Source organism: Mobula hypostoma, chromosome 15 (assembly GCF_963921235.1).
Source record: "Mobula hypostoma chromosome 15, sMobHyp1.1, whole genome shotgun sequence".
NCBI lineage: Eukaryota > Metazoa > Chordata > Chondrichthyes > Myliobatiformes > Myliobatidae > Mobula > Mobula hypostoma.
The window spans coordinates 11,300,688-11,323,034 of record NC_086111.1 but is presented as its reverse complement, the minus strand read 5'-3'; the positions used below and the strand labels follow the sequence as shown (position 1 = coordinate 11,323,034).

General features: G+C 43.0%; 1 protein-coding gene across 1 annotated transcript in view; it reads left to right on the top strand.

Annotated features, from left to right (window-relative positions):
- LOC134357162 (FYVE, RhoGEF and PH domain-containing protein 5-like) overlaps positions 1-22,197 on the top strand; it is a 209,189-nt gene extending 186,992 nt beyond the window's left edge. The window contains exons 18-21 of the mRNA XM_063068460.1: positions 8,423-8,550; positions 12,608-12,736; positions 16,939-17,093; positions 21,009-22,197. Of these exons, the coding sequence (XP_062924530.1) occupies positions 8,423-8,550; positions 12,608-12,736; positions 16,939-17,093; positions 21,009-21,045 (449 nt within the window). The 3' untranslated portion in view covers positions 21,046-22,197. The remainder of the gene's footprint in view (positions 1-8,422; positions 8,551-12,607; positions 12,737-16,938; positions 17,094-21,008) is intronic.
- Positions 22,198-22,347: the final 150 nt, after the last annotated feature.

The window sequence follows — 22,347 nt, the reverse complement described above, 5'->3', positions numbered from 1 at the left end:
AGCCATCCATCTCCGAAAGGAAGGGGGAGAAGGTGATTTCCATTCCCTCAAGATAAGTCTTTTGGCAACAATCATCCCCAGCATCAGAGACTGTTGTATGGCTGCAGGGAAACAAATAGTAGATTGCGAGCAGCCAACTATAGCGAGACCTGCTTCCAAGGGGAAGGATCTTTGAGTACAAGTCGAATATTTTGGACCAAAATCCAGTCAGTAATGGGCAAAACCAAAAGGTGTGTGACAACGTGGCTTCCATCCCTGTCCCTTGGCATCTATCACACATTGGCGAGACAGAAGGGTAAATCCTGTGCAATCTAAGATTAGAGTAATGGAGATGGTGGACAACTTTGAACTGGATCAGTTGGTGCCTGCTGTTAACAGAGCAAGCCTGTATCATAGACAATTACTTATCCCAGGCAGCTTCAGATAATTCAATGCCCAACTCCTCTCTCCAGGCGTCTCTAATCTTCACAGTAGACGCTACAGTGCAATTATCAAACAAACGTACAAACTTAGAAACGAGATGCCTGGAGTCAGGAGGATTCTTTAAAATATCAAAAAACATATGTTTCCCTGGAAGGATTTCAAAATTACAAATCTTAGATTGAATGTAGTGTCTAATTTGTAAGTAACGAGAAAAGTGTGAATGAGGCAGCTCAAATTTCTCTTTCAGCAGACTAAATGTTGCAAACCATCCCTCTATGTACAGGTCTTCAATAGAAATTAGACCCTTCGCCCTCCAAGCATAGTGAGTTTTATCTGACCATGAGGGTAGAAAGGAGTGATTGAAACAGACTGGTGTTTGTACAGAGGTCTCTGGTAAATTCAGAACGCTCCTAATCTGATATAGAATTCTGATGGAGGTTTTCAAAACAAAACTCAAACTTTTTGAAGTCCCAGCCTTCTCTAACTTGAACAGCATGCCTGGCAAGGAGGAATTGACGACAGAGTTAGACTCCATATATAGCCACAAGGGAGCCCCAGGGGCTAGGTTATCCAGAGTCCCCGTTACCAAAACATTAAAGTCCTAGCATTGACAGCCCAATTAATAGTGTCTAAATACAGGTAATCCCAGCCCTCCTTCAGACTTGGGCTTTTGTAAATGAATTTTCGAAATCCTGTCATTCTTATAATTCCAGATATAAGACAATATTATGGAGTCTAATTCTTTAAAGAAAGCTGATGTAAGAAAAATGGGGAGATTTTGACAAAGATGGAGAAAGCTAGGAAGGGAAACCATTTTAACAAAATTTATACGACCAATCATGGACAGAGGTAGGGTTTTCCAACTTTCTATATTCTGTTTAAGTTTTGAAATAAACTCTGTGAAGTTTAGTTTAAATATTAATTTAGGATCTTTGGGGATTGTCAAGCCAGGATAAGTAAAGTGATTTTTAACTACTTTGAATGGGACACTTTCCAAAAAACCCTGCTGTAGTCATTGGAGAGGGGCACAAAGTCACTTTTTGTCCAATTGATTGAGTATCCCGATCGTCTGCCAAAAGAGGTGATTAAATCTAGAAGAGGGACTGACTTTTCTGAGTTTTGTAAGTAGAGTATCACATAGTCAGCATATAAACTAATAAGTGTTTCATTACCTCCCACCTTCAAACCCAGAATATTTGGGTGACTTCTTATTTTTAAGGCAAGGAGCTCTACCACGATGGCAAAAAGGGCCGGCGAGAGAGGGCACCCCTGCTGGACTGAACGGTGTAGGGGAAACAAGAGTTGACTTGTCACCATTAGTTATAATAGAACACATTGGGCTGGCATATATCAGTTTTACCCAAGATACAAATGACTCACCAAACCCAAACCTGTACAGTGACTCAAACATGTAAGGCCACTCAATCTGGTCAAAAGCCTTCTGTGCATCAAGGGACAAGACTGCTGCCCCATTAGCTTTCCCATGATCAGCATATATAGTATTAAGGAGGCATCTGACATTGGAAGAAGAGAACCTACCAGGGACAAATCCTGTCTGATCAGGATGAATGATAGATGACAAATACTTATTTCGTCAGTTAGCCAGCATTTTAGTAATTACCTTTCTATCGAAATTCTGAAGTGCAATGGGCCTATAGCTGGCCGGGTCTGTTTCCTCTGTACCTTTCTTTAAAATGAGGGAAATGTTAGCTTCGTACAATGTTCTAGGCAAGGCTTTATCTCTCTTAGAGCAAGATATCATTCTGAGGAGAAGTGGGGCAAGGATATCACAGAATTTCTTATAAAATTCACTGCCAAATCCATCTGGCCCAGCAGCCTTGCCAGATGGAAATGACTTAATGGCAGAAGTTATTTCTTCCAATGTGAAGTCAGAATCTAAGTACTCCCTAGCAGTGTCACTAAGTTTTGGCATTACAAAAGAATCAAAGAAGTCATTCAAATCAGATTGAGTGGCATTGCATTTAGAGGTGTAGAGTTCACTGTAAGATTCTTTAAAACAGTCACTTATCTCCTTGGGGTTAGTTAATGGGGTACCCACCCTCGATCTAATGCAATGAATTGACCTTAGGGCCTGGCCGCCCCTGAGCTGCCGCGCCAGGAGCCCCTCAGGCTTGTCCCCCATTTTGAAATGCTTTTGTCTTAATTTTAAGAGCGGGTTATTTATTTGACTACCCAAGATATAATTGTACTCATATTTAAGCTTCATTATTTTATTATAATCTTCAGAGGATTTCGAAGCCTGGTATGTCGCTTCGAGGGTTGGGAGAGTATTCTCAAATTCTAATAATCGCCCTTCTCTCTCTGTCTTAGCAGCAGATTCATATGAAATTATATACCCACGAATTACAACTTTTAATGTCTCTCAGAGTGTGGAATCTGACATCTCGCCATTATCGTTAATTTCTATAAAATCTTTTAATCTGGTGGTGATATATTCTATAAATTTCTTATCGGTGAGTAGGGAGGGGTTAAAATGCCAGGAATAGATTCATTTGGAAAGGGAGAGATTTAGGGACATTGTCAAGGGGCTATGGTCAGAATTTAATCTATTATGATATTAAATGAGAGTCAACCAAAAAATAGTCTATTCTACTATAAGATTTGTGAACATGAGAATAATAAGAATAGTCCTTGTTGGTGGGATGTTGAACTCGTCAGATATCTACTAAATTCCTAGATTTAATCAAATTATTTAGGACCTGCACTGACACGATGTTTGAGGGTGGGCGGGAGGACAACCTATCTAAATATGGATCCAGGTAGCAATTCAAGTCACTGCCGATTATTATATTTGAGTTGCTGGCATCCAGAAGTAAATCAAAAACTTTCCTAAAAAAATTTGGCTCATCTGTGTTTGGACCATAAATATTAAGGAAGGTTAGCGGAAACAAATTAATGGTGCTAGAGATCATAATAAACCTGCCGAGAGGATCTGTGGTCATGGAAGTTAGTTGAAATGGAATATTTTTCCTAAAGAGGATAGCCACACCACGGGCATGAGAAGTAAATGGTGACTAGTAAACCTGCGATATCCAGCTAGATCTCAATCTGCATGGCTCAGTTACTTTGATCTGGGTTTCCTGTAGAAAAATCACATCTGCCGATAGAGATTTGAGATGTCTAAAAACTTTATCCCTCTTAACAACATGACAAAGGCCCTTAACATTCCACGAGACTATTGTAATATCTTTATCCACGAGACTATTGTAATATCTTTACCCCCGCCCCAGCTGCGTTCTACCGCAAGGCCTCTGCATATGAGAATAAAAAAGAGATTATTAGAGTTGGGCACAAACATAGTAAACAATGCAAAATAACTGGCAGCCTCATAAGAACACAACATACACAAAAAAATGCATGTCTGAGCTATAAACAGGAACAACACACACCCTAACCCACCCCACTTCGTGTCTCCCTAAACTAGACACATAGTTCCCATTTCCATCCCAAAAGGAGCTGCTGGGCAGGTAACTAACATTACACAATTATCACAAACCCCCTCTCTGAGAACATTTATAACACAAGTTATATAATACCATTAAGCAAATGCTATTAGGGCTGGGGAGTTATCCAATGTCTGCACCTGAAGCTGAAGCTGAACATTCATGACACCAACTCAAATTTAACCCTTATAATAACAAAAATATTTAGAACATTCTCTGCAAATAAATCCCAGTGCGTCATACAGCATTGCAAAACTACTAGCAAGTCCCTCCCCTTACCCCAACATGGAAATTGGCACAAATATAAGCTGAATAAACAGTGTCAATATATCTACTCCCTTTTGAGTGCATTATTCCTTTCCAAAGAAGTTCTTTACTGACCCGTTGTTAGCACTAACTTCGGCAGTTGGCAGTCTTGGCTTTTTTTGCCTTCAGCATTGTCAAACTTTTCCAGACACTTAGTTTAGACATACACTGTTGGCCTGAATGAATAAAACACGGTATAATAGTAATTTTATCGAGGCCTCGGAGAGGAACACCGACCAAACACATCTAATCCATACGCATGCGCACTGGCACCAGTGTCTGTGATGTTTTTGATCGTTTCCACAATATCTTGAAATGGGAAGAACACCAGAGGTTGTGGTACATATTGGTACCGACGACATAGGTAGAAAAAAGGAAGAGATCCTGAAAACAGACTACAGGGAGTTAGGGAAGAAGTTGAGAAGCAGTACCTCAAAGGTAGTAATCTCGGATGTGCTGCCTGTGCCACGCGACAGTGAGTATAGGAATAGAATAAGGTGGAGGATAAATGCGTGGCTGAGGGATTGGAGGAGGGGGCAGGGATTCAGATTTCTGGATCATTGGGACCCCTTCTGGGCAGATGTGACTGTACATAAAAGATGGGTTGCACTTGAATCCGAGGGGGACAAATATCCTGGTTTGCTAAGGCTTTTGGGGGAAAGTTTAAACTAGAATTGCTGGGGGGATGGGAACCAAACTGAAGTGATGGAGAAAAGGGAGGTTGGCTCACAAATAGAAAAACTTGGAGACAGTGCAAAAGGGAGAATATGCAGGTGATAGAGAAGGGATGCGCTCAGACTGATGGTTTGAGATGTGTCTATTTTAATGCGAGGAGTGCTAAGAATAAAGCAGATAAGCTTAGAGCATGGATCAGCACTTGGGAGCTATGATGCAGGTTGATGCAGGGGTTGGAATGAGCTATGGCTTGGTTGGTGCAGGGGCAGGAATGGCTACATCAAGTGCCTGGCTTTAGATGTTTCAGAAAGGATATGGAGGGAGGCAAAAGAAGTGGGGGTGTGGCACTGTTGATCAGAGATAGTGTCACGGCTGCAGAAAAGGAGGAAGTCATGGAGGGGTTGTCTATGGAGTCTCTGTGGGTAGAAGTTAGGAATAGGAAGGGGTCATAAATCTACTTGGTGTTTTTATAGACCACCCAATAGTAACAGGGACATAGAGGAGCATATAGGGAGACAGATTCTGGAAAGCAGTAATAATAACAGGGTTGTTGTGGTGGGAGATTTTAATTTCGCAAATATTGATTGGCATCTCCCTAGAGTGAGGGGTTTAGATGGGGTAGAGTTTGTTAGGTGAGTTCAGGAAGATTTCTTGACACGATATGTGGAGAGGCTGCACTTGATCTGGTATTGGAAAATGAACCTGGTCAGGTGTCAGGTCTCTCAGTGGGAGAGTATTTTGGAGATAGTGATCACAATTCTATCTCCTATACCATAGCATTGGAGAGGGATAGGAACAGACAAGTTAGGGAAACGTTTAATAACGTTTAACGAGTAAGGGGAAATATGAAGCTATCAGGCAGGAACTTGGAAGCATAAATTGGAAACAGATGATCTCAGGAAAAATGTACAGAAGAAATGTGGCAAATGTTCAGGGGGTTCTGAGTAAGTACGTTCCAATGGGACATGGAAAGGATGGTAGGGTACAGGAACTGTGGTGTACAAAAGCTGTTGTAAATCTGGTCAAGAAGAAAAGAAGAGCTTACGAAAGGTTCAATAAACTGGTAATGATAGGAATCTAGAAGATTATAAGGCTAGCAGGAAGGAGCTTAAGAATGGAATTGGGAGAGCCTGAAGGGGCCATGAGAAGGCCTTGGTGGACAGGATTAAGGAAAACCCCAAGGCATTCTACAAGTAGGTGAAGAGCAAGAGGATAAGACGTGAGAGAGTAGGACCAATCAAATGTGACAGTGGAAAAGTGTGTATGGAACCAGAGGAAATAGCAGAGGTACTTAATGAGTACTTTGCTTCAGTATTCACTACGGAAAAGGATCTTGGCGTTTGTAGGGATGACTTACAGCGGACTGAAAAGCTTGAGTATGTAGATATTAAGAAAGAGGATGTGCAGGAGCTTTTGGAAAGCATCAAGTTGGATAAGTCACCAGGACCAGACGAGATGTACCCCAGGCTACTGTGGGAGGCGAGGGAAGAGATTGCTGAGCAATTTGCATCATCACTGAAGAGGGAAGAGGTTCTGGAGGATTGGAGGGTTGCAGATGTTGTTCCCTTATTCAAGAAAGGGAGTAGGGATAGCCTGGAAAATTATAGGCCACTGAGTCTGACTTCAGTGGTTGGTAAGTTGATGGAGAAGATCCTGAGAGGCAGGATATAAGAACATTTGGAGAGGCATAATATGATTAGGAATATTCAGCATGGCTTTGTGAAACGCAGGTCATGCCTTACGAGCCTGATTGAATTTTTTGAGGATGTGACTAAACAGATTGATGAAGGTAGAGCCGTAGATGTAGTGTATATAGATTTTTGCAAGGCTTATTGAGAAAGTAAGGAGGCATAGGATCCAAAGGGACATTGCTTTGTGGATCCAGAAATGGCTTGACCACAGAAGGCAGAGAGTGGTTGTAGAGGGTTCATATTCTGCCTGGAGGTCGGTGACCAGTGGTGTGCCTCAAGGATCTGTTCTGGGACCCCTACTCTTTGTGATTTTTATAAATGACCTGGATGAGGAGGTGGAGAGATGGGTTAGTAAATTTGTTGATAACACAAAAGTTGGAGGTGTTATGGATATTATGGAGGGCTGTCAGAGGTTACAACATTGATAGGATGCAAAACTGGGCTAAGAAGTGGCAGATGGAGTTCAACCCAGATAAGTGTGACGTAGTTCATTTTGGTCGGTCAAATATGATGGCAGAATATAGCATTAATGGTAAGACTCTTGGCAGTGTGGAGGATCAGAGGGATCTTAGGGCCCGAGTCCATAGGGCACTCAAAGCAACTACGCAGGTTGACTCTGTGGTTAAGAAGGCATGCGGTGCACTGGCCTTCATTAATCGTGGGATTGAGTTTAAGAGCCGAGAGGTAATATTGCAGCTATATAGGTCAGACCCCACTTGGAGTACTGTGTTCAATTCTGGTTGCTTCACTACAGGATGAACGTGGAAACTGTAGAAAGGGTGCAGAGGAAATTTACAAGGATGTTGCCTGGATTGGTGAGCATGCCTTATGAGAATAGGTGGAGTGAACTCGGCCTTTTCTCCTTGGAGTGACAGAGGATGAGGAGTGACCTGATAGAGATGTACAAGATAATGAGAGGCATTGATCATGTGGATAGTCAGAGGCTTTTCCACAGGGCTGAAATGGCTAGCACAAGAGGGCATAGTTCTAAGGTGCTTGGAAGTAGGTACAGGGGAGATGTCGGGGGTAAGTTTTTTTATGCAGAGAGTGGTGAGTGTGTGGAATGGGCTGCCGCTGGCGGTGGTGGAGGGGGAAACGAGAGGGTCTTTTAAGAGACTCCTGGATGACTACATGGAGCTTAGAAAAATAGAGGGCTATGGGTAAAGCCTGGGTAGTTCTAAGGTAGGGACATGTTCAGCACAGCTTTGTGGGCCAAAGGGCCTGTATTGTGCTGTAGGTTTTCTATGTTTATGTTTCTAAGATTGTGAGAGGTAAAGATAGGGTGGACAGGAGCATCTGTTTACTACGGTTGAAATATCTAATACCAGAGGGCATGCATTGAAGGTGAGAGGGGTCAGGTTCAACGGGGATGTGAGGAGTAAGTTTTTTACTCAGAGAGTGGTGGATGCCTGGAATGGGCTGCCTGATATGGTGGTAGATGCAAATACATTAGAGGCTTTTGAGAGTTGTTTTAATAGGCACATGGATGTAAGGAAGATGGAGGGATTAGTGTTTGGGTGTTTTTTGATATGCTTTTTAGCTGGTTCAGAATAACACTGTGGGCCAAATAGCCTGCTCCTGTGCTGTATTCTTTTGTGTTCTCTGTTCCATGTTCTATGCTGTAGGCGTGGATCTATTGGGCTGAAAGGCTTGTTCTTCTGCTGTCTATTTCTCTGACTGAACAAATTCCTTAAAAAACAAGGTTACATCAAATGATTTTCCTTCCAACAGGATCTAGGATTACAGTCCCTTTCTCCTAGAATCCAGACACAAATTTCCTTTGCCATTGAGATCCAAAGATGGATCTCAATCCTTCCCTCTGATCTGTCAACTAATCTTTTATTCTCCATGCTTCTTCTACAGGCTCCCAGAAGGAAGAGATCCTTCAGCCACCACTGGCTCACTCACCCACCAAGCGCTTCTCCATGTTCAACATTCTTCACACACCACACACTGGCAAACAGAGGACAAAACAAGTGGCTTGGCGAGAGGTAAGGATCACTCCAGGAGTGATCATAACTGACATTCACAGCATGGGATTTGGCCCTTCAACCCAAAATCCATCTTGTCTACCAAAGTTAGTCTTAACCTTTCCTATCTATGTACTAATTCCAACGTCTTTAAAATGTTGTAATTGTGCTCACTTCCTCTGGCAGCTTTTTCTAGATTCTAACCACTAATATGTAAAATATTTGCCCCTCAGGTCCACCGATCTTTCTCCTCTTACTTTGAGCCTATGCCCTCTAGTTTCAGATTGCCCTACCCTGTAGAAAAAAAGTGAGTGTAGTTACTTAAACCCTTAAGTAACTTCCAGGGAAAACAGACACAGTCTATCCAGCCCCTCTTTGTAACTCAAGCCCTCCAATCCCGGCAATATCTTTGTGAATGTTTTCTGTAGCCTCTCTAGCCTAATCATATCCTTCAGTAGTATGGTGACCAGAACTGCACACAGAACTCTAACCAGCATTTGGTAACACTGTAACATGACATTCAACTTTAGTACTTTGAGCCATAAGCCTTCTTCACCACCCTGTGCACATGCCTTGCTGCTTTCATTGAACTCTGTTCAGCATTCCCCAGAGGAGTCATGTAGGGGAAAACAGAAAGCGAAGTGCTTGGTGGAGGATCCCATTAGTCTCTCTATGCAACTCCCTTGTCCACTCGTTTCTCCCCATTGATCTCCCTCCTGGTACTTACCTGTACAAGCAGAACAAGTGCTACACCTGCCTCTAAATTTCCCCTCTCAATAGCATTCAGGGCCCCAAACACTCATTCCAGGTGAGGCGACATTTTACCTGTGAATCTGTTGCGTCATCTAATATATCCAATGCACTCGGTATGGCCTTGTGTATGTCAGTGAGACCTGACGTCCTGACATAAATTAGGAGCTTGCTTCGCCAAGTACCTCCGCTCCATCTGCCAGAAAAAGTGGGATCTCCCAGTAGCCACCCATTTCAATTCTCCTTCCCATTCCCATTCTAACGTGTCAGTCCATGGCCTCCTCTACTGCCGCTATGAAGCCACACTCAGGTTGGAGGAGCAACACCTTATATTTTGTCTGAATAGCCTCCAAACCGATGGCATGAACATCGATTTCTCGAACTCCTGAAAATTGCCACCCCCCCACCATTCCCCCACTTCACCAATCCTGTTTCCCTCTCTTACCTTGATCCTTACCTGCCCCTCTGGTGCTCCGCCTTCTTCCTTATTTCCATGGTCTTCTACCCTCTCCTATCAGATTCCCCCTTCTCCAGCCCTTTGTATCTTTCAGCAATCAACTTCCTGCTCTTTACTTCACCACTCCCTGTCTCCTAGTTTCACCATCACCTACAACCTTTACTCTTCCTACGCTCCCCCCACCTTCTTACTCTGACCTCTCACCTTTTTTTCCAGTCCTGATGAAGGGTCTCAGCCGAAAATTCGACTGTTTATTCCTTTCCATAGGTGCTGCCTGGCTTGCTAAATTCCTGCAGCATTTTGTGTGTGTTGCCTTGGATTTCCAGCATCTGCAGATTTTCTCATGTTTGTGGACCCATCTGCCAATCCTTTGCCACTTTCCCAGATGATCTGGAATCAATTCTAACCATAAAATTTAGGAGCAGAATTAGGCCATTTGGCTGATCCATTTTCCTCTCAGCTCTTATCTCCTGCAGCACACATAAAAGTTGCTGGTGAACGCAGCAGGCCAGGCAGCATCTATTGGAAGAGGTAAAGTCGACGTTTCGGGCCGAGACCCTTCGTCAGGACTAATTAAAAGAAGAGCTAGTAAGAGATTTGAAAGTGGGAGGGGGAGGGAGAGATCCGAAATGATAGGAGAAGACAGGAGGGGGAGGGATGGAGCCAAGAGCTGGGCAGTTGATTGGCAAAAGGGATATGAGAGGATCATGGGCCAGGAGGCCTAGGGAGAAAGAAAGGGGGGGGGGAAGCTCAGAGGATGGGCAAGGGGTATAGTCAGAGGGACAGAGGGAGAAAAAGGAGAGAGAGAAAAACAAAAGTGTGTATATAAATAAATAATGGATGGGGTATGAGGAGGAGGTGGGGCATTAGTGGAAGTTTGAGAAGTCAATGTTCATGCCATCAGGTTGGAGGCTACCCAGATGGAATATAAGGTGTTGTTCCTCCAACCTGAGTGTGGCTTCATCTTTACAGTAGAGGAGGCCGTGGATAGACATATCAGAATGGGAATGGGACATGGAACTAAAACGTGTGGCCACTGGGAGATCCTGCTTTCTCTGGTGGACAGAGCATAGGTGTTCAGCGAAACGATATCCCAGTCTGCGTCAGGTCTCGCCAATATATAAAAGGCCACATCAGGAGCACCGGACGCAGTATATCACCCCAGCTGACTCACAGGTGAAGTTTCGCCTCACCTGGAAGGACTGTCTGGGGCCCTGAATGGTGGTGAGGGAGGAAGTGTAAGGGCATGTGTAGCACTTGTTCCACTTACAAGGATAAGTGCCAGGAGGGAGATCGGTGGGGAAGGATGGGGGGGATGAATGGACAAGGGAGTCGTGTAGGAAGCGATCCCTGCGGAAAGCTGAGGGGGGGAGGGAAAGATGTGCTTAGTGGTGGGATCCCGTTAGAGCTGGCGGAAGTTACAGAGAATAATATGTTGGACCCAGATGCTGGTGGGGTGGTAATGCCCCACCTCCCCCTCGTACCCCATCCGTTATTTATTTATATACACACATTATTTTTCTCTCTCTCTTTTTTCTCCCTCTGGCCCTCTCACTATACCCCTTGCCCATCCTTGGAGCTTCCCCCCTCCCCTTTTCTCTCTCCCTAGGCCTCCTGTCCCATGATCCTCTCATATCCCTTTTGCCAATCAACCGCCCAGCTCTTGGCTCCATCCCTCCCCCTCCTGTCTTCTCCTATCATTTCGGATCTCCCCCTCCCCCTCCCACTTTCAAATCTCTTACTAGCTGTTTACTTTCAGTTAGTCCTGATGAAGGGTCTCGGCCCGAAACGTCAACTGTACCTCTTCCAATAGATGCTGCCTGGCCTGCTGCGTTCACCAGCAACTTTTATGTGTGTTGCTTGAAATTCCAGCATCTGCAGATTTTCTTGTGTTTGAGCTCTAATCTCCCGCTTTCTTTCCCTATCCCTTCATACCCTAACTAATTAAGAATCTATCAACCACTGCCTTAAATACAGTGCCTTGGAAGTTTTCATGTTTTATTGCTTTACAACTTTGAATCAAAGTGAATTTAATTTGGCTTTTTTGACAGTGATCGACAGAAAAAGACAAAGCTACAAAGTGTGGCTTAAATACAACAAAGTTAATATCCTGGAGTAGCTAAGCTATATATATTCCAGAACTCAAACCTATTGAGAATTTGTGGCTGGGCTTGAAAAGGGTTGTTCACTTAGGATCCCCATGCGATCTGACAGAGCTTGAGCATTTTGTAAAGAACAGTGGGGAAAAGTTATAGAGTCTAGATGTGCAAAGCTGATAGAGACCTATCCACACAGACTCAAAGCTATAATTACTGCCAAAGGTGCATCTACTAATTACTGACTTGAAGGGGATGAATACTTATGCAATCAATTACTTTGTATTTTATATTTGTAATTAATTTAGATAACTTTGTAGAGATCTGTTTTCACTTTGATGTGAAAAACTTTTTCTGTTGATCAGTGTCAAAAAAGCCAAATTAAACCCACAGTGATACGATGTTGTAGAATAATAAAACATGAAATCTTACAAAGGGGTGAATACTTTTTGTGGGAATTATATACCCACTGACTTGGCCTCCACAGCTGCCTGTGGCAACAAATTCCAGATTCACCACTCTCTGGCTAAAGAAATTTCTCCTCATCTCTATTCTAAATGATCGCGCCTCTATTTTGAGGCTGTTTCTGTCCTCTGCTCTCAGACTCCCCCACCATAACCTTAGACAACCTTTTTCATTCTCCACCATTCCTCCAATTTTAGCAAAATTAATTTGAGGTCTGGCTCTGGGAGTGACTCTGACCCCGGGGCTCCTCATTCTTGGTTGACGAAAAGGTGGGCCATCTTCAATACTCACCTTTTGACTGTGCTTCCAGACAGCAAGCTCACATGAAGGGGTGTCAATGAGCGGCGATCTTCAGAGACGGAAAGCGAGTAGACGGCAATGGAAGAAGCTTTGGTTTGTCATACATGATAAGGTGTTGTACACGTACAGGAGTAGAGAGGTGAGAGTACCCCATCACCCTGCTTGTAACTGGTTTTACTGTACCAGGTCTTCCTCTGAACTGTCTCCCACCCTCAACGTAACCCATGTAACCCAATAACTGACCCATGACTAGGACCACCAATCCTTGTTCACCCCACCAGCTTGTGATATCCATGTTTGCTGTGTCCCCATAATTCTCGCTGCTGCCCCAAGCAGCCCAAAAACACATACATCCCCTCAACTACACACTCCTCTGATATTACTGGAAGGGTTTAGTTTTTCTCAGTTTGTGTTGTTGGGATCAGTTTGTTTCCTTTTGGCAATACCGCCAAACTTCAGCCCATCCACTTACCAACACTAGATGTGACCTTTGACCCTGCTGTGATGTTGGTGCCAATAGTAATTGGGCTGAATTGCTGCTGGGGAATTTGTGATGATGCACACCGTGTGAAACGTAGAAAACATACAGCACGATACAGGCCCTTCGGCCCACAAAGCTGTGCCGAACATGTTCCTACCTTAGAACTACCTAGGCTTTACCCATAGCCCTCCATATTTCCAAGCTCCATGTAGCCATCCAGGAGTCTCTTAAAAGACCCTATCACTTCTGCCTCCACCACCATCACCGGCAGCCCATTCCACACACACACCACTCTCTGCATAAAAGACTTACCCCGACATCTCCTCTGTACCTACTTTCAAGTACCTTAAAACTATGCCCTCTCGTGCTAGCAATATCAGTCCTGGGGAAAGCCTCTGATTATCCAGACGCCCAATGCCTCTCATTATCTTGTTCCTCTGTCGCTCCAAGGAGAAAAGGCCGAGTTCACTAACTCATCTGTCCACCTCCTCATCCAGGTCATTTATAAAAATTACAAAGAGTAGGGGTCCCAGAACAGATCCCTGAGGCACACCATTGGTCACCGGCCTCCAGGCAGAATATGACCCGTCCACAACCACTCTTTGCCTTCTGTGGGCAAGCCAGTTCTGGATCCACAAAGCAATGTCCCCCTTGGATCCCAAGCCTCCTTACTTTCTCAATAAGCCTTGCATGGGGTACCTTATGAAATGTCTTGCTAAAATCCATACACACTACATCTACAGCTCTGCCTTCATCAGTCTGTTTAGTCACATCCTCAAAAAATTCAGTCAGGCTCGTAAGGCACGACCTGCCTTTCACAAAGCCATTCCTAATCATAATATGCCTCTCCAAATGTTCATAAATCCTTCCTCTCAGGGTCTTCTCCATCAGCTTACCAACCACTGAAGTAAGACTCAGTGGCCTATAATTTCCTGGGCTATCCCTACTCCCTTTCTTGAGTAATGGAACAACATCCACAACCCTCCAATCCTCCTGAACCCTCCCATCCTCATTGATGATGCAAAACTCATTGCCAGAGGCTCAGCAATCTCCTCCCTCGCTTCTCACAGTAGCCTGGGGTACATCTCGTCCGGTCCCGATGACTTATCCAACTTGATGCTTTCCTAAAGCTCCAGCACATCCTCTTTCTTAATATCTACATGCTCAAGCTTTTCAGTCCACTGCAAGTCATCCCAACAATCGCCAAGATCCTTTTCCATAGTGAATACATAGAAACGTAGAAACATAGAAAATAGGTGCAGGAGTAGGCCATTCGGCCCTTCGAGCCTGCACCGCCATTTATTATGATCATGGCTGATCATCCAACTCAGAACCCCGCCCCAGCCTTCCCTCCATACCCCCTGACCCCTGTAGCCACAAGGGCCATATCTAACTCCCTCTTAAACATAGCCAATGAACTGGCCTCAACAGTTTGCTGTGGCAGAGAATTCCACAGATTCACCACTCTCTGTGTGAAGAAGTTTTTCCTAATCTCGGTCCTAAAAGGCTTCCCCTCTATCCTCAAACTGTGACCCCTCGTTCTGGACTTCCCCAACATCGGGAACAATCTTCCTGCATCTAGCCTGTCCAATCCCTTTAGGATCTTATACGTTTCAATCAGATCCCCCCTCAATCTTCTAAATTCCAACGAGTACAAGCCCAGTTCATCCAGTCTTTCTTCATATGAAAGTCCTGCCATGAAAATACTGAAGCAAAGTATTCATTTGTACCTCCGCTACTTCCTCTGGTTCCATACACACTTTTCCAGTGTCACACTTAATTGGTCCTATTCTCTCATGTCATATCCTCTTGCTCTTCACATTGTAGAATGCCTTTGGGGTTTTCCTTAATCCTGTCCGCCAAGGCCTTCTCATGGCCCCTTCTGGCTCATTCTTATGCTCCTTCCTGCTAGCCTTATAATCTTCTAGATTCATATCATTACCCAGTTTTTTGAACTTTTTATAAGCTCTTCTTTTCTTCTTGACTAGATTTACAACAGCCTTTGTACACCACGGATCTTGTACCCTGCCATCCTTTCCATGTCTCATTGGAATGTACCTACTCAGAACCCCACGGAAAAATCCCCTGAACATATGCCACATTTCTTCCGTACTTTTCCCTGAGAACATCTGTTTCCAATTTATGCTTCCAAATTCCTGCCCAATAGCCTCATAGTTCTCCTTACTCCAATTAAACGGTGCCATGTTGGAGAGGATTCGATAGAGTTAGCATGGATTTATAAAGGAAGATCATAATTCAACTAATTTATTTCAGTCCTTTGAGGATGTGCTATTTTTCAGTTGTAAAATATAATATAATAATATGGGTTAGAAACAGGCATCTACAGCCCACCTCATCCTTGCTGACTATGATACTACTTACTCTAATCACATTTGATCTTTTCAGTCCAAATACCCATCACATCTGCTCTAAATTTCTTGTTTCTCACCTTACCTTCTCGCTTCTTACCCTCTAGTTCTAGACTTTTCCATTCCAGGCAACGTCCTGGAGAATCTTTTCTCAAATCTCTGTACCTTCATTTACTATCAGTCCACACCTGGAGGAGCAGGTTCAATGGTTTAGGCCAAGAATCCATTATGAGGAGATTAGATTAGATTAATAGGACAATACTATATATATAAGGCATTTGGCCCAAACAGTCCATGCCAATCATGGTGTCCACCCAGCTTGTTCCAATTTCTTGTGTTCAGCTTATGTTCCACCAAACATCACCCCACTCTGTACCTATCCAAGTGCTTCTTAAATTATACTATTGTACTTGCCTGAACCATTCCCTCTGGCAGCTACCTCTATACACATACTGCCTTCTGCATGAAAAAGTTGCCCCTCAGGACTCTTTTAAAGATTTCTCCTTCATCCTAAACCTATGCCTTCTAGTTTGGACTCCATTACCTTGAGGAAAAGTGTTTTACCATGCACCCTTATGTCTGCTTCTCATAATTTTAAGCATTTCTATTAGGTTGGCCCTTATTTTCCTTTCTTCCAAGAAATAAAGACCTAACCTGGTCAAACCCTCCTTATAACTCAGGCCTTGAAGTCCTAGCAACATCCTTATATATTTTCTCTGAACTCTTTCCTGTTTAACCATCTCCTTCCTATAATAAGGTGACCAAAACTGTACACAATACTCTAGAGCGGCCTAACCAATGACTTACATAATTGCAGCATTATGTCCCAACTCTTGCACTCAATGTCCGGACTGTTAAAGGCCAGGTTGCCAAATGGCTTTCTTACAATACTGTCCAATATCTGTGATGGAGATTTCAACGAAGTATGCACTTGTACTCTTCAGTTCCTCTGTTCTATTACACTCTTTAGTGTCCTTCGCAGTATAGGTCCTACCCTGGTTTGACTTTCCAAAACATATTACCTTACAGTAATGTGTATTAAAATCCTCTCCTCTCCTCTCCTCAGTCCACTTCCTTAATTGGTTAAGATCCTCCTATTATTTATATTAACCTTCAATGACACCTAGTTTCATGTCATCTACAAACTTAGTAATCAAGCCCTGTGTACTCGCATAAAGAATAATACACCAGTCACTGGTCTCCATTCTGAGAAAGAACGTTTAACCAGCTCTGCCTCCTACCTCCAAGCCAATGTTGAATCCACCTAACAGCTTTCCCTGGATTCCAGGGGACATAGCCTTCCAGACCAGCCTGCCGTGCAGGACCTTGCAAAAGTCCAAATAGACAACAACTCAAATAGATTTTAGGGAAGAAACTAAAGCCCAGGAGGATTCAAAGAGGGTCAGAATTTTAAGGTGGATTTGTTAGTGTTTGGGAATGGACCAGTTCAGATTAAAGGCTGAAGCTTAAGCAGTCTTTGTTTTGTGACAGGACAAAGTTGCTGCAGAGACTTTGCCTCTCCTTGGCTTCACCATCAAACAGTGGAAGGATGGGGAGTCCTCTGCACCCAGTGCAGAGTTTCAGCTCTACCATAAGACCAGCCTTTACTATTCTTTCAAAGCTGAGGATATCCACACAGCACAGAGGTAAGAAAGAACCCCTCGCCACAGCACACAGCTGTGGCTAATCATCAATAACTTATCAAATATTGACAAACTTAAATGCAGTGGATGTGGAAACCAGTGGGGGAGTCTAGGGCCAGAAGGCACAGCCTCAGAATAGAGGGTCTCCCTTCAGAACAGAGATGCGAAGGAATTTCTTTAACTAGAGGGTAGTGAACCTGTGGAATTCATTGCCATAGACAGCCGGCAATGATAGTGGAGGCCAAGTCATTTGGTATATTTAAAGTGGTAGTTGATAGGTTTTTGATTAGTAAGGGCATCAAAGGTTACACGGAGAAGGCAGGATAATGAGGTTGAGAAGGATAGTAAATCAACCATGATAGAATGGTGGAGCAAACTTGATGGGCAAAATGACCTAATCCTACTCTTATGTCTTATGGTATTCTGGTTTTAATGTCTGGGAGCTGGGCTCATGGTGTTTGGTGATCTACAGATACAACTTTACTCTCAATCCCATCAACATAAGGGATGACCTCTGAGAGGACTAGAATTCCTAATGGTAATCCAGTTTTAAAGGCTGAGATGTTGGTAAGATTTGTCCCAGCCAAAGCAGTATGCAGGTTGGCATTAGGGTACTGGTATGTGCACAATGGTGTTATGTGGATATGACCAGCATGGGGTTGTATGACCTACTACAGTCTGTAGCAGACAAATTACATGCCCTTAGTTACCTGCTACAAACAGAGCACCATCTTCCCTTGATTCACACTATGACTTTTCACTTTACTCAGTACTGATATTGCAGCCTCACGGACAGATGTTTGTCGATTTACGTGTCATTTTGTTTAGATATTGTTACTTTTTATTTGTTAGCATGAAAGCCATTCCTGCTGATATAATGTTAGACAGTAACCATTTAGAGTCATAGAACAATACAGAACGAAGACAAGCCCTTCTGCCCAAACAGTCCATGCCAACACGCCCACCCAGCTAGTCCCAATTTCCTGTATTCAGCCCTAAAATCTCTAAGCCTACCTGCCTCAACCACTTCGTCTGGCAGTTCATTCCATACACTCATCACTGAATCATAATTTTAAACACTTGGTTTGGCCAACCTCCAGTCCACCAGTCTTGCTAAACCTTCTCTGCACTCTTTGCGGTTTAACCATTCTTTTCTAAAACAGGGTGACCAAAATTGTACATAGTATTCCAAGCAACACATACAAAATGCTGGAGGAACTTAGCAGGCCAGGTAGCATCTATGGAAAAGAATAAGCAGTTGACGTTTTGGGCCGAGAACTTTTATCAAGACTGATCTTCTGAAATGATTACGCTGAGGAATTTAAAGTTGGTGACACTCTACCTCTGATCCCTTGATGAGGACAGACCTTCACCAATGCCAGCTCATCCTTTCTTACAAAGCTGTTCACTATACTCCAAATATGGTCTGACCATTGCCTTATAAAGCCTCAGCATTACATTCTTGCTTTAATATTCCAATTCTCTTGAAATGCATGCTAACACCTCCTTTCCTTACCATTGACTCAACCTGCAAGTTAACTTTTAGAGAATCTTGCTCTTGGATTCTGAAGTATATTTGCATACCCAATTTCTGAATTCACTCCCCATTTAGAAAATAATCTTTGCCTTTATTCCTTCTACCAAAGTGCATGATCAAACACTCCCTTACAATACAATACATCTGCCATTTCTTTGCCCAGTCTCCTAGTCTGGTCAAGTCCTACTGCAGCTGACCTACTTCCTCCAAACTACCCGCCCCTCCACTTAGTTTTCAATCAAATGCAAACCTGGCCACAAAGCCAACAGTTCTGTCATCCAACACACATCAAAGTTGCTGGTGAACGGCTTATTCAGCTCTTCAACTTTTCGACCGCGTTCACCAGCAACTTTGATGTGTGTTGCTTGAATTTCCAGCATCTGCAGAATTCCTCGTGTTTGAGTTCTGTAATCCATTGGTGTATAGAAAACAGAGCATTACAGCACAGTACAAGCTCTTCAGTCCACATTGTTGTTCTGAACCTTTAACCTATTTTAAGATCAATCTAGCTCTTCCCTTGCTTTTCTGTCATTCATATGCCTATCTAAGAGATTTTTAAATGCCCTTAATGTATCTGCCTCTGTCATCACCCCTGGCAGGGCTTTCCATGCACCCACCACTCTCTGGGTAAAGAACATACCCCTGACATCACCCCCATACTTTCCTCCAGTCAAATTAACATTATTCCCCTTGTATTCTGTTCTGGGGAACACAATCTCTGGCTATCCACTCTATCCTAATCATCTTGTACGCCTTTAACAAGTCACCTCTCATCCTCCTTCACTCTACAGGAAAAAGCCCTAGCTTTCGACATGCCCTTGAATTTAAGTGGCATCCTGGTAAATCTCCTCTACATCCTTCTAAATCTTCCAGATCCTACCTATATTGAGGCAACCAGAGCTGAACACAATATTGCAAGTGTGGTCTAACTGGGGTTTTATAGAGCTGTATGTAACATTACTTTGTGGCTCTAAAACTGAATCGCCTGACTAATGAAGAAAGTTAAGGAGATACGGTCACTGTTCCCTAATTTTTCACCCACTGAAAGGTCAGTCATTCATCCAGGCTCATTACCCAACTCCAGGTCCAGTATGGACCCTCCTCTTGTTGGACCATCTACATATTGATTTAAGAAACTTCCTGGATATACTTAAATTCTGTCGCATCTAAACACTAAGATCCTGGTTTATATTAGGGATGTTGAAATCTCCCGCATCAACAATCCTATTATTTTTACACATTTCCTTCTTCACAGTCTCTCTATACATTGCACCTACCTCTATACTATACTGCCCTATTTTCTGACATCACTCTGGTTCCCATTCCCCTGCCAAACTAGTTTAAACTCACCCCAGCAATTCTAGCAAATCTGCCTACCAGGATATTGGTCCCCTTGTTCTGTGTATGACCCAGTTTCTTTGGCAGGCCAATTGTATCTGTTGCCAATTCATCTAGTGTAATCTGGGTGTCAGTTCCTACATATCTGTTGCCAGTTTATGGAATGCAGACCGAGCCCGTTCCTAGTTTATAGAATACAGTATGTGTATTTTTTTCTCAGTTTCTGGAACACTGACTATGCATCCTTCTTTGTGGAATGCAGTCTGTGTGTGTCCCAGTTTATGAAATAAGGACTGTGGTGTTCTCAGCTGATGGAGTCTGCTCCCAATATATAGAATATAGACTTTTTTCCTAATCTATGAAATGCAGACTTAATGTTTTCCTGATTCATTCAAAAATGGTATGTTGTTCCACTGCACTATTATAGAATCAACACTGTTTCATGCCACGAGATGCAGTGTGTCCTGATTTTACTTAAGGAATAGTTGCAGTTTCTGTGGTATTGTGTAACGTGTGGTACCAGTTCTTTGCATGCACCTTTAATTTATTCTCAGTTTACAGAATATAATTTCAGTCTTCTGATCACATAGTATATCTGTTTTTCACTTTCCCAATCAGTTTGATTTTGTCAAAGATACATCAGAGAAATGGGCCCTTTGACCAACTATATCCTGCCAACTCTTTTGTTCATTTACTCTAATCCCATTTGCCTGAATTAAGTCTATGTGCCTGTCTAAATGCCTCTTAAACATCATGATTTCTTCTCATATACAATCATTTGTGGGCTCCAACCATTGTCTATCTGATAGAACTTACTATTTCATTTAAAACGTCCCTAAACCTAAGCCCTCATGTTTTTGACAACCCTATCACAGGAACAGTGAACATAGAACCTTGTCCCATGATGTATCAAAGAAATCAAGCTAGTAATTAAATCCTTCTGTCCATATCCACCATCCATTGCACATTCATGTGCTTCTGCCACGTTTTTCACTGTTTGCTGTCATATTACTAACTGCTGCTGTTTATGTTCTGTATCGCAGGTGGATTGAAGCCATGCTTGATGCATCTGTCTTATAGCAACCAAGGTGCCTCCTCGCATTGAGACACTCCTTACTTGTTTGATACATCAGTAGCAGTGCAATGGGACCACTGTGATCCACTGATGTGCTCGAGTATCTTTACATTTCAAGATGATTCTTCATTGAATGTATCTGATGGAGAATGATTGGAGTTGTGTACATCTGCTGATGTCCAGTGTTCCACACAGCCTGTCAACTACAGGACCATTTTAACATTTTGCTGCTTTTCTGATTGAATTGTCCTATCCTGAGCTGGGTTATTTTGTGGAGTGGGTGACGATGGTATCGACACAGATCCCTGGATAGATCAATTTATTAAGTACTGTAAACCCTCGAGGTCTGATTTAAAATGCCCTTACAGGCACTTGACGTCCTCAACAGAAACGCTATAGTGTGAAGGTGTGCTGAGCAAGAATAGATTAAAGATCTGCATTATTCATGTTCAGAAATAGAGTACATTGAAGGTCAAACTGGGATTATTATTTTTGATTAATCACAAGGAGAGTGGATGCTTTCTAGTGATTTTCAACCCAGTGTTGTGCATGGATTGGGACTTTTCAGGTGGTGTCATTATTTGGGAGCACTGTCTTTCACTCCTACGTTTTCTAGTGAAACATTTGATGAGAATTATTTGAGATAAATACAGCCTAATGGAAATCTATGTATAAACTCAGTGGTGCAGTGGTGTGTATGTGCATGCGTGCGCGCGTCCCATTTGTGAACCAATGGAAATCTGAAGTGAAGTCCTGTTGCCAGAAAGAAGACAACATGCTTGACGACAACCTCATATTGATTCACAGCAACACAGTTTTCAAACCTGCAACACTTTGTTGGAAATTAAAGGTGGGCCAGAGTGGTGAGATGTAGGGTCCTTTGGGAAAGGTGAGGGTGGAGATGAGGTAGAAGATGAAGAGTGTTCCAATGGTAGAAGCTGAGCTTAGCTGTAGAAGTTGCTTGTGTGCTAGTGAACAAGATAGAAATCATTTTACAGATTTTCTGCCTGAATGTACACTTGCAGAGTCCCTGAAGATAGAATGAATGTCACAGAAAACAAATTATATGTACTATGTGCTGAATGTAATTCCACGATCATACACAGGCTGAAGGTGATGCCTGATGAACTTAACATTTCGTTTAAAATGGCCCTAAACCTAAGCCAAAGCCAAAGAAAGTCTGAGTGAAAAGCATGAGGTATTAATAAACATTTGAAAACCAGTGTAATTTATTCAATGAATAGCATTTTGGCATCATGTAAAATTTCATATAAATCAGTGGTCCCCAATCACCGGGCCGCAAAGCA